The sequence below is a fragment of the Phocoena sinus genome, chromosome 4, assembly GCF_008692025.1.
Source record: "Phocoena sinus isolate mPhoSin1 chromosome 4, mPhoSin1.pri, whole genome shotgun sequence".
NCBI classification, from domain to species: domain Eukaryota; kingdom Metazoa; phylum Chordata; class Mammalia; order Artiodactyla; family Phocoenidae; genus Phocoena; species Phocoena sinus.
Window position 1 is genome coordinate 62,591,867 of NC_045766.1, and position 12,420 is coordinate 62,604,286.

Genomic DNA, 12,420 nt, shown 5'->3' on the forward strand with positions numbered 1-12,420 from the left:
AAACTTACTAATATCTGCTTATATGATAAACTCATTTGGTTTTTGGGTTCTTAACTTGTCCAGTCTAATAATTATTTTGGTGGCAATTTGGAGGTCTCAGGATCCAAACGCAGCATTGAGGTTCAGACTCATAAAGAAGACTAACAGACACATCCCATGTCTGTTAAAAGAAGCCTTTAAAATTCTTTATTGTTCTGTAACCTTGTATTTAATTTGTGTTCCAATTGATTATGTGACCTTCGGAAAGGCTTATTTCAGGAGCAAATAAGACACATCCTTGGTCAGTTTAAGCTTACAAGGGTACGGCAGCTGCCCAGCTCTTCAGCAAATGAGAGGATATCCTACCGTGAGCAGGTGTTGCTGTGGGCTGTAGAAGAGATTCACTAGCTTGAAACTAAGTGTAGTTTTTTTCTTGTCAGCTCTGGGATCATGGAGCTAATCTTTAATCCTGGATTACAGTCAACCAAAGGATAGTACATATAACAGATGTGTCCCTGCATTTGGTATTATGAGGAAATTTCACTTGATTAAATTTTTTTTAGTGATATCTTCATCTCCCATTTAGTATGTTAGTAGTGAAGCGTAAGTAAGGTAATATGTGAAATCTTTTATTGCCAAATAGTTCCCAGTCTCAAAGCAAGTATTGTCATAGACTTGTCTGAATAAACAAAGGAGAACTTATGTGTTAAAGTGAGTGGGCATGTGGCTTTTTCTCAGTCCTAGGGATCATGGTGGATATTGGAATTAAGATAGTAGTCATAGTGATGAATCAGAGAGAAGATAAAAGCTGGGGAAGAGTACCAATGGGACAGCTGTAAAAGCAGCAGAAAGTCTGGGACTAAACCTGGAGGGAGCACAGCCAGTTTCCATCATTATAAGGTTTGTTATCTTGTTCCTCAGTGATCTAGGCCCCCAATTTGTATATCCTTGTTGCTAACGTTCTTTTTGCTGCCATTTTCTTGTTCCTTGACTCCCTGCTAGATATCGATCAGGACATTGGAACTGGACAGAGAGGACTAAATCACATGAAACAATTTTATTTCTGGTAGTCAGTTCTAGTAAAAAAAATTGATGGAAAGGTGGTTGAAGTATTACTTTACACTCTGTGTTCTTGAATTACCAATGCCGGCCCCTTTATTTTTCATGGACAATTAAGATTTGGTTGAACATAGATGAATTAACACAGGCGTGAGCTACTGTTGGTCAAGGAAATTTTTGTTATTTATTATAATATCAACCTTTGGTATTTGAGTGCCAAATATATTTATCATTTGTATTTTATTTTATTTATTTATATTTATATTTTTATTTTTTATTTTTTTTGAGGTACGCGGGCCTCTCACTGTTGTAGCCTCTCCCATTGCAGAGCACAGGCTCCGGATGCACAGGCTCAGAGGCCGTGGCTCACGGGCTTAGTTGCTCCGCGGCATGTGGGATCTTCCCCGACTGGGGCACGAACCCGTGTCCCCTGCATCGGCAGGCGGACTCTCAACCACTGCACCACCAGGGAAGCCCTATTTTATTTATTTTTTAATTGAAGTATAGTTGATTTACAATACTATATTAATTTCAGGCGTACAACATAGTGATTCAATATTTTTATAGATTATACTCCATTTAAAGTTATTATAGGGACTTCCCTGGCGGTCCAGTGGTTAAGACTTCGCCTTCCAATGCAGGGGGTGCGGGTTCAATCCCTGGTTGGAGAACTAAGATCCCACATGCCTCGCAGCCAAAAAAACAAAACATAAAACAGAAGCAATATTGTAACAAATTCCATAAAGACTTTAAAAATGGTCCACATCAAAAAAAAAATCTTTAAAAAAAAGAAGAATAAAAAAATGTTATTATATAATATTGGCTACATTCCTTGTGCCATACAATATATCCTGGTAGCTTATTTATTTTATACGTAGTAGTTTGTGCCTCTTAATCCCCTACCCCTATCTTGTCCCTCCCTCCTATCATTTGTATTTTAATACTTCATTTATTTCTCATTTTATAAAAATACTAAATAAGAATTATTTATAAAATATATAGTAAATTACAATATAAACATTATAAAATTATGTAAAGGGATTCCCTGGTGGTGCAGTGGTTGAGAGTCTGCCTGCCGATGCAGGGGACGCGGGTTCGTGCCCTGGTCGGGGAGGATCCCACATGCCGCGGAGTGACTGGACCCGTGAGCCATGGCCGCTGAGCCTGCGCGTCCAGAGCTTGTGCTCCGCAACGGGAGAGGCCACAACAGTGAGAGGCCCGCGTACCGAAAAAAAAAAGTAAAAAGAAAGGATTATTTAACAAATTGTTTTTTGAATCACTAAATAACACTATGAAAAAAATTAATTTGCATCAGTTCTCATACCATACAACAAAATAAACTTCAGATGTAAAGGTTAAACTTTTAAAAAATCAACTATAGATCACTCTTAGAAGATAGATTAGGCAGTAGAAGAAACTGCAAAGCAAATGACAAGCAGCTATAAAAATATTTTGTTCAAATCATAATAAAATTAAAAGAAAAATGCTTTTGTAAAAAGCCTCTTCGTATGTGTCAAAGAAATAGAAAGCTCCTTTGAGCTTATGAGAACTGCAAGACCCTAATAAATAAATGGACAAGGGATAAATCTGATAATTCATACAAAGAAGATGTATTAAACAAATGTTGAGAAAATATCCTATATCACTGGCAATTAAAATAGTGCGAACTTATAAAACACTATTTTATACCTAACTAAATTAGCACCAAAAAATAATCGGCAACATTCATTGCTGGCAAAGTTGCAGTAAAAGAGACTTGCTCATACTTTGCTACTGTCAGCAAAAACTAGAAAAATCCTTTTGGATAGCAACTTGGAATGTATACCAAGAACCAGGAAACTATACTCTTTAACCTCAGGATTGAACATGAGGAAGTAGTATAAAGAAAGAAAAAAGTATCAAATTTAACTTAGCAAACAAAAAAGTGGAAACAAGTACAAAAAAAGGTAAGAGGGTACAGTAAGTAACTATTAAGCTTATAATAAAAACTGTAAATACATGGGGAATACATAATATATGAAAAAAGTAGAAAAAATTATACATCACATACAACTCTGACATAGCTGTATACATATAAACAAAGACTAAAAGAAGATGAAAACAATATGTGCTGGGATTTCAGATAAAATGTGTGCTTTTCTGCTTTTTCTAGTATTTTCTAATGTTTTCTAGTACTTAACAGTAAATAAAGATTGCATAAATAGGAAAAAAAGACAGCGAAAGACTGTCTAATTTTAGTAATTATGTATTAACAATTAGGGTATCTTGGGCTTTTATAGAGTTATTTGGAGAAATATTGCCCAGTTATGTTCTTGCTCAGAATCCAGTGCTAGTACCTTATTCAGCCCCCAGAACGGTCAAAATGACACTGTGTTTAGTTCTTCATTAGACCCCTAATTAGTAAAACTAAGTGTGCCATCAATACCTGTGTCCTATATGTGCCACATGAATAAGCCTATAGGGATGAAAGTCATTAGACGCTGTAAAGATACTAAAAGCAGTCATCTGTAACTTATTGTTTCCACCCAAACTTGTTTCTTTGGTGATTTCATATTTGTGAGCTATTTGTATTGTAGAGAGATTGTTTTTGTATAGCATCTATTCAATTTCAGTAGAGCAGAAACCTTTAATACTGCTCATACCAGAAGAATGGGACAAGTGCCCATGCTTTTAATCACCCTCACTATAATTTTTTCTGCTCTATGTATTTATATTTTAAAGGTCATGTTTTAAACTTTGTAATGAGAAACCACATTTTATTAAGCATCTACAGAATTTCTTTTCTGTTAAAGAAAATTAGAAAAGAGGGAAATGTAGTTCCCTTCTACTCTTTCTGCGCTTGCTTCATTGATGTAGTAGTGAGTTGATTTGCTTTCAAGACCAGAATATCTTCAAAGCTGATTCAACACTACTTTGTTCAGTGTTCTGCAAACAGTGGCCTTTAAGTGATTGGTGATCTGACAAGAATCTCTCATAACCTTTAGCATTGTCATCATCTTCTCCTCACTCTGTGGGGCTCTTAGCTCTTTGATGTTCATTTCTGACCAGTGCAGTGATAATGCACTGGCAAAAAGGATAACCAATGGATTGTAGTCGTCTTTTTAAGTTGCATGAGATTAAAGCACATATTGATTGAATTTTTAATCTATTTTAAATAGCATTTTATTCATTTTAAATGTAATATAGGCTGAAACTAACACAATATTGTAAATCAACTATACTTCAATTAAAAATAAAAGTAATATAGGCGGGGCTTCCCTGGTGGCGCAGTGGTTGAGAGTCCGCCTGCCGATGCAGGGGACACGGGTTCGTGCCCCGGTCCGGGAAGATCCCACATGCCGCGGAGCAGCTGGGCCGGTGAGCCATGGCTGCTGAGCCTGCGCTCCGCAACGGGAAAGGCCACAACAGTGAGAGGCCCGCGTACAGCAAAAAAAAAAAAAAAAAAAAGTAATATAGGCTTATGGTTTAAAATTTTTAATACAGAAAAGGATAAACAACATAACATGAATCATCAATAATGCCACCACTTAGAAATGACCCCTGTTACATTTTTGGTGCAAAAAGAAATTAAACTTTAAGAAAAACAGAAACTTGAAAATACTGCATCTATATGAGTAAGTATATTATGACTAATGACCCTCTCTCTCAAATACTTCATGAGAGATAATGTGGTATAGTAGAGAAAACACTGTCCCTAGATTCAAGCCAGTTCTGGAGTCCTGGGCCCTGTTTTGCCACTTACCAATTATGTGACCTTGATTAAGTTACTTAAGGCATGTTTACCCTATGGCTTAGTTTTCTCATTTTTAAATAACCGTAATAAGGCCAGACTTATAGGATTGTTGTAAGAATTAAACACATGACAGATCTAAAGCACTACGCTAGTGTCTGGCGTATAGTAAGTGCTAAATAAAAGGTAAATACTAATTTAATTATTATACATCATTAGATCTTTAGGAGAGTATCACTGAAAATTCATTCAGCAAGTATTAATTGAGAACCTGCACTAGAAATTCAAAGAGGAATAAAGCAACACATAATGGGTGATGGGGTAGGGATGGTGATGTAGAGACAGATAGGTGAATTGACTGAGCATGCAAGCTTCAAGTGAGGAGGTGGGGCTGTGGGAGTGTCAGGATGTGTTTTGTTCAGAGGTGATTATATTGGAGATCTCTGATCTGCTGAATTTCACTGGTTAAAAATTGATACAAACTAATACATGTGAATATCTTATCTATGGTATCAAGACCCATAGAAAGGTTATACCTTTTGGAGAGTTACCAGGTGAGAGACAAAGGATAGAGGTCATTTTGGGTGATGGTGAAGTTGGTCCCTTCAGAGTGGCCTTGTAGAATGGCCCCTGAGCATTCTACAAGGGGCCACTGAGATCTCTTTAAGCTTGTTTCTCACTTGTGTGCCTAGATACTTGGGAAGTGCCATTTGAGGAGATCTCAGAGCTGCAGTGGCTGGGTAGTGGAGCCCAGGGAGCTGTCTTCTTGGGCAAGTTCCGAGCGGAGGAGGTGGCCATCAAGAAAGTGAGAGAGCAGAATGAGACGGATATCAAGCATTTGAGGAAGTTGAAGCATCCTAACATCATCGCTTTCAAGTAGGTCAAGGCTTTTTTTTTTTTTTTTAAAGAAATAGAGAGATTTTCTTTCCTCCAGTATATACATTTAAGTTCCTGCTTTGAAAGACATGTTAAGAACACTCTACAGACTTAGCACTGTGCTAGGTGCTTTGGGAGGGTACCAAAGAACTATTATATTAGAATCATGTCTTTAAGGATTTTATAGTCTAATAGTTCTTTTTGCCAGAGCACACACTTCTTGGAAGGGATGTATGTGGGACAGAGAGGGAGAAGGTAGATTCCTGCCAAGCAGTCAGATCTGCTGAATCAATGTCATTATCAGTAGGACAACAGAGGCTACTTCAAGATAACCTGAACATCCTAAAATTCAGTTAAGAAAACAAAGCTAACATGTGAAGTGATTAGAGAACAATTAGTTCCTTGTAAATAGAGATGTATTTTCTTACTAGTTTCTATTAGTGTCCGTTCTTAAATATCAACTTGTAATAACAGGTACCTTCAGAGTATTTCTCCCTGCCTCAGGTTTTGCCAGATCCATTTTCAAGGAATGCCAAACACTCAGCTTTCTAAATCTAATAATAGTAGAATTAGTGATGATAGTAAGTTAAATGCTATATTTATTTCACAAAGTGGTTGTTTTCAAGAGTATGTGAATATATCTTTCTAGTTTAGTCCCTTATCTTCATAATATTGACAGGGATCCCTAGCAAAATGGAAAGATTCAGAGGTAAATTTGTAGAAGGCACCAAACTTGGCAGTGCTGAGCTCTGAATATGTATAATCTCTTCTCCCTGTACTCTTCCCTTGAGTTCCTTCTCTTACCAGCCTTGAAATTTTGCCCTAGGCTTGAACAAATGAATAATGAGTGGCTTAAGAGGAAGAAAGGTGAAGAACAGGAAAGAAAGCCTTTAGGAAGGAAGAGAGATTAGAAATTAGAGCTTCTTGGTATATTTTTATGTAATATATATTGAATTTATATATATTTCAATTCTGGAAAATAGTATGACCAATAAGCCTATAGCTAAAAGTAGAATAACTTACAAATTCTCCTTTCCTAACCTAGGAGGGACTTCCTCCAGCCCCCAAGAGGAATCCTTTCCTTAATAAAACTCTCATTATAAAGCTAAACATGTCATGCAATAATTTCTAATTGGAAATATATCCCCAAAGTAAGGAATAGAAATCATGGGTACAAGTTTTGTAGAATGGGTTTAAATGTCTATTGAGGTTGAGTTTTGATTCCCAAACAAGACCCCTTACTTTGGAAAGGGAAAGAAGTGTGAAAAGAAGAGAAGCATTCAACTGGGATACTAAATGAAGTCCTTAGATTCATTTCCTTGTGGAAGGAACATCCCTGCAGAGGACATGGGAGAGAATTTCAGTTGCTGTAGTGATTCTATTATTGGTTGCCCTAGGAGGGCCAGGAGGATGTGAAACTAAAACAAAATGCTATCGAGACCAATTATAATCCTTCCCAAGATGATAAGTTTCTCAAGACAATAGGAGGATTATTTTTAAGCAGACAAGTCTGTCAGAGGCTCACTTTCATTCATTTTACTTCACTGAGAGGATCATCATTGCAGTGTGGTTACCCTCGTAAATGGAAGGAAGAGCCTTTTATTTAACTAAACTTTAAGCTTAAATCACTGGTATGCTAGGTTTGAGACGCTGAATGTTCTATAGATGAGCATGGCCTTTTGGCCTCCCGAAGTGAACTAGGCTATGAGTCTCAGGTAAGAGGGCTTTCTAGCAAGAGGTCGTGGGTTACTGAAGGTAGAAATGTGTCCTCAGAGGATGAGTGCGAGAAGCTTGATTTTTCCTTCCTTTCTTTTGTTTCTTCCTTTTTCCTCTGAGTCTTTTCCCTGCTTTACCCTCTGACCCTCCTACCTGCATATACAGTTTTCAGCATTATGGATAAGTATTGCTCTGTTGGTGTCCAACTCTTTAGGCTGAAGATGCTTGAATTGTCTTTACCTCTACATGGAAAACAATAGTGAGACTGTGTCCCTGGCCCATTACACCATGCTCTTGAGGCATTGTGCAGTGTTATGTTTGCAGCCATCTGTGCCATGTGTTGCTTAGCCAATGAATCATTCAGAACCGTCTGGAAGATATGAAGGCATGATTAGATTTTAGTACATCTCTCTGGATACTGATTTCTGTGCTTTCAGCTTCTTTTGAAGTTAGTAAGAACCATGTACAGAAGGGAAGTGCAAGAAAGGAATACTATATTCTCTTTTTCTTCCAATTTTTAAGCAATCTTTTAAGAAAACCCAACCTACCTGTTCCTAATGGAATTGAGTGCCAAAGGGAAGAAAAGGTAGCAATTAGAAGTGATTATAGAGCTGTTATTTATAGCTACTAAGAAGCCTTGTCATAGTACAGGGCTGATGGAATGATTGCTTCTCATTTGTCAGTCAAGAAAGACGAAAAGTGTATAACATATCGCTGTTAGGCTCTTTATGTCAATGTTTGTCTGACAAGTTAAAACATACTTGAGTAAGATGCTGAGTAGTTTCAAACAAATATTTGTTTTGATATTCTTAAGCACATTACACTATTTCTGCCCTTATTCATTATTTCTCTGTAGTAAAAATTAAATTGTCTGTTGCTGTATACTTGTGCTCCACTGAGGTTTCCTGAAAGTCAAGTAACAGAAACTTTAAAAATTTTTTCTTTAAAAATCAAGATGAGAATTCTGGGGAGCTTAGAAAATGATAGGAGAGTAATAGAAATAGCTTTGCGGCATTTGACAGGCACATCAAGGCAGGGAAAATAAAAACTAATTATACTTATTCATAATCTGCCGTTGTTATAAGACTTTCACATGATTACAAGTCACAACCTCTAAATTCTTTCAGCACTTATGGCAGCCTAAGAGATAGGACATGAATTGGTAGCTGGCTGAGGACTTTAGCTGGGAGTCTTGTAGGTAGAATAATGATATTCCTTTGGAGGAAGGCATACGTATCATTAAGAAATAAGACACAGAATTGCTCATGATAATTTTTCTTCTCTTTTCTTTTCTTCTCTTTTCTTTTCTTCTCTTTTCTGATTCTCAGAACAAAACTGTGAAGATGATTTTCCCACTTTTATAGGATAACAGTATTAATATAGGAATCCCCAATATGCTTGTCTATACAAACTTTTAAAAGCTGGAAGGGAGGCAGTGTAGCGTAGTTAAGTGGAAAATCATGGGCTTTGAAGTAGACAGACTGGATTCGAATCCCAGCTCTGTCATGTATTAGTTGTATGGTCCTAGGACAAGTCAGTTTTCCTCGCTGAGCTTTACCTGTAGAAATGGAAAAGATAATATCTATCGTACAATGGTTTGAGGCAGATTAAATAAGACAATTAATTAACATGTAAACATTCCTGACAAATAGAGGATGTTCTTTCGTGTTAGTACCCTTCCTCCTACCCCTTGCCTCTGTACTTGTTTGTGCAAAGGCTTTATCAACAAAGAACGTTCAGGTGAAGTTAAACAATATTTGTCAAGGACTTGCTGTGAACTTCTAAGCTATGTGGTAGAAAGAAAAGTACTTGAAGACCTTAACCTTTAAGGAACCGATAATCTGTACAGGGAGAGAAAAATTGCATATAAAAAACAAATATGTAGCATAGGAAATTAGAGAAGAGAAAGATTTTTTTTTAGACTGGAATAATCAGGAAAGGCTCCATAGAAGATGTAGGAATTGATGAAAATAGAGGCTGCATAGGTGTATAATACATTGTGTAACATTATTTTTGTTCTAAACAGAAATGTTTTTCAGCTACTCTATAACATAGAAAATTGATTCTTTTGGTCCTCAGTCTAGTTACCTTAAATTTGAGTAATTTGAAATTCAACAAATAGTAAAAATAGCAATATTTTATTTGAATTCTCTCTGTACACTATATATAAAACTTTCCATTTAATTTTTAAAGGAAGATATTTAAATTATTCTTAACAATCTAAAATATCCAGCCTACACAAGTCTCAGAGAAAGATGCTCTTTGTTCTAGAATGGAATGGTCCCCCAGAAAAAGCACCGATATAGCATAGCATATAGATATCTAAAGTGAACAAAACAAACTAAAATTGTCTATGCGCATAACAAAGAAACAGGTAGACTAGAGGGACTTAAATGGTAATTTAAGGATCAGGAAAGATTATATGCATTTTTAAAATAATGTGGACAGAGAACTGGTCTTAATTATTAAATTTATTAAATATTCTTAAAATATAAATATGTATACATATATGTTTATATGGATGTGTGTACTCATGTACATGTCTGTGTTTTCTTGAAAGGGGTGTTTGTACTCAGGCCCCATGTTACTGTATCATCATGGAATACTGTGCCCATGGACAACTTTATGAGGTTTTGCGAGCTGGCAGGAAGATCACACCTCGATTGCTAGTAGATTGGTCCACAGGAATTGCAAGTGGAATGAATTATTTACACCTCCATAAAATTATTCATCGTGATCTCAAATCACCTAAGTGAGTTCTGGAGCTAATTTTTCAGCCATTTTGTTTTATTGTTTTGAAATATGGAATTTTATCAACCATAGTTGAAGCTTTTGGACATCATATTTTCAGTTCAGTTTAAATTAGCACAGTGGATAACTCTATTTGCATGTTTGGGGGATTATTGTTAACCTACTTACCTATATGGCAGATATGTCCAGGCACCTGACAGTAGTTTTCCCTTTTTGTTGCCTTTTAATTGTACAACTATGAAACAAAATATATTAACTAAAGTATTCACTTTCCATCATCTCAGATAATTAATGCCAGACTTTCCCATTGGAAGGCTTGACTTGTTTTCCCAGTGTGTTCCCCCCAGAAAACCAATTTTTTAAAAACTGAGTTTCAGAAATATATACAACAGGATAAAAATGGATAAGAAACAGAGGCAAAGAGAAAATAAAAACATTAACTAAAGCTTGTTCACAAAATGTATACCATAAGATTCTGTACAGTTGTTAGAGGTGGCTTATGAATTTGGCTTTGAGCTTCGTAGAGTCTAAGCAAAGAAGGAAACAAGGTAACGAGGTTCACAGTGCTCATTAAATAATATAAATTGGTTATTTAAGAGAAGCAGATTGGCATATCCCAATGATCTGTGTTGTTCTAGGGTGTGATGGCTTAGGAGTGAATATGATTTGAACCTAATACATTTTTAGAGGGTGTCAAATTCAGAACCAGGCAGATCCATCTCCTGACCCTAAACATGGTCCTAAAGTAAATCGCTTGAGGAAATTGGATCCCAACGATTACAGGTGGGGAATTTTGAAGTGTGTCCATATTTCATTGGAGATCAAAGAAGCCTAACTAAAAGAATTGTGGGCTGACTCACATGATAACTTCTTTTTGAAAGGGCTATTTTATCTTAAAGATTATGAGTTTGGAGGAACTAAGGTGATTGGCAGTGGAAAGAATCAGAATGTGTGAAATTCCTTAAAAATGTATTGACTTAAATAACTTTGTCTGTGTTACACATAATAAAAAAAAAATCTTTAAAAAAAAAAAGAAAGAAAAGAAAAGAGAAGCAGTAACCTGTTTTCAAAGTGATTCTTTGGCTACCAATAACCACTTCAAAAGGAATGTTTATTCAGTTCCCCAAAATGCATGAAGGAAGGAAAGGAATTGATTAAATGGTATACTTCAGTGTAGCTCCTATTTTTAAACATTATTTTCATTATTTCCCACCACATTTTTGTTTAGAGAAGCAGAGAAGAATTCATCTTTATCCAAAAACATATTTGCATAGTGCTTTCATGGTTTACAACATTTTAAAATATCCATGATCACATCTGCTTTGATCTTAGCAAAAATGTATGGAATAGATGTAACAGATATCATTTTATATAAGAAAATCTAGAACTCAGAGCCCAAAGTCATGGAGCTAGGACTTGAACCCAGAACTTAGCCCACGGACCACTGCATTCTCCCTCATCATCTGAAGATGAGGGATTCACAATTAATCCTGCCTCTTCTCCATGGAAGATACAAATCTGTCCTTGATTATCAACTTCAAAGCAGCTCTTATTTATCACCATAGTTCTCAACAATGTTTATTATAGTCGTTAGCTCACTGAACAACCTTCTCCTTGCTTTACTTGCAAATAAACTTTATTACAGTGTTCATTCCTTCTGTTCACATTTTTCACACAATCTGTTGCTTTTGTCATCCACTGCATACACATGAAGTACACAAAATACTTGCCGAAGACCTCTTTTCGGTACGCGGGCCTCTCACTGTTGTGGCCTCTCCCGTTGCAGAGCACAGGCTCAGCGGCCATGGCTCACAGGCCTAGCCGCTCTGCCGCATGTGGGATCTTCCCGGACCGGGGCACGAACCTGTGTCCCCTGCATCCGCAGGCGGACTCTCAACCACTGCGCCACCAGGGAAGCCCCCAAAGACCTCTTTGAATGGCCTCCTTCTTAACCACCTTGTTCTCTTTAAGAATTAATTTTAGGAAATTCCCTGGCAGTCCAGTGACTGCCCCGGTTCAATCCCTGGTCAGGGAGCTAAGATCCTGCAAGCCAGGCAGAGCGGCCAAAAAAAAAAAAGAAGAAGAAGAATTAATTTTAGAGGAAGAATTCAGGAAATTTTAGCATATGTAAATCACATGCTACTCTCTTTAACTCTTGTCATTTAAAAATTAGAGCAGGCACTTCCCTGGTGGTCCAGTGGTAAAGAATCCGCCTTACAATGCAAGGGACGTGGGTTCTATCCTTGGTCAGGGAACTAAGATCCCACACGCCGCAGGGCAACTAAGCCCGTGCGCCACAACTACTGAGT

The 12,420-nt window shown here is 36.9% G+C and overlaps 1 protein-coding gene across 2 annotated transcripts in view; it reads left to right on the forward strand.

The window, feature by feature from the left end:
- The window catches only part of MAP3K13 (mitogen-activated protein kinase kinase kinase 13), a 165,136-nt gene that overhangs the window by 123,382 nt on the left and 29,334 nt on the right, over window positions 1–12,420 (forward strand). For both annotated transcript variants that reach the window (XM_032631229.1, XM_032631228.1), the window contains exons 4-5: window positions 5,461–5,644; window positions 9,921–10,112. In XM_032631229.1, coding sequence (XP_032487120.1) covers window positions 5,461–5,644; window positions 9,921–10,112 — 376 coding nt within the window. The remainder of the gene's footprint in view (window positions 1–5,460; window positions 5,645–9,920; window positions 10,113–12,420) is intronic.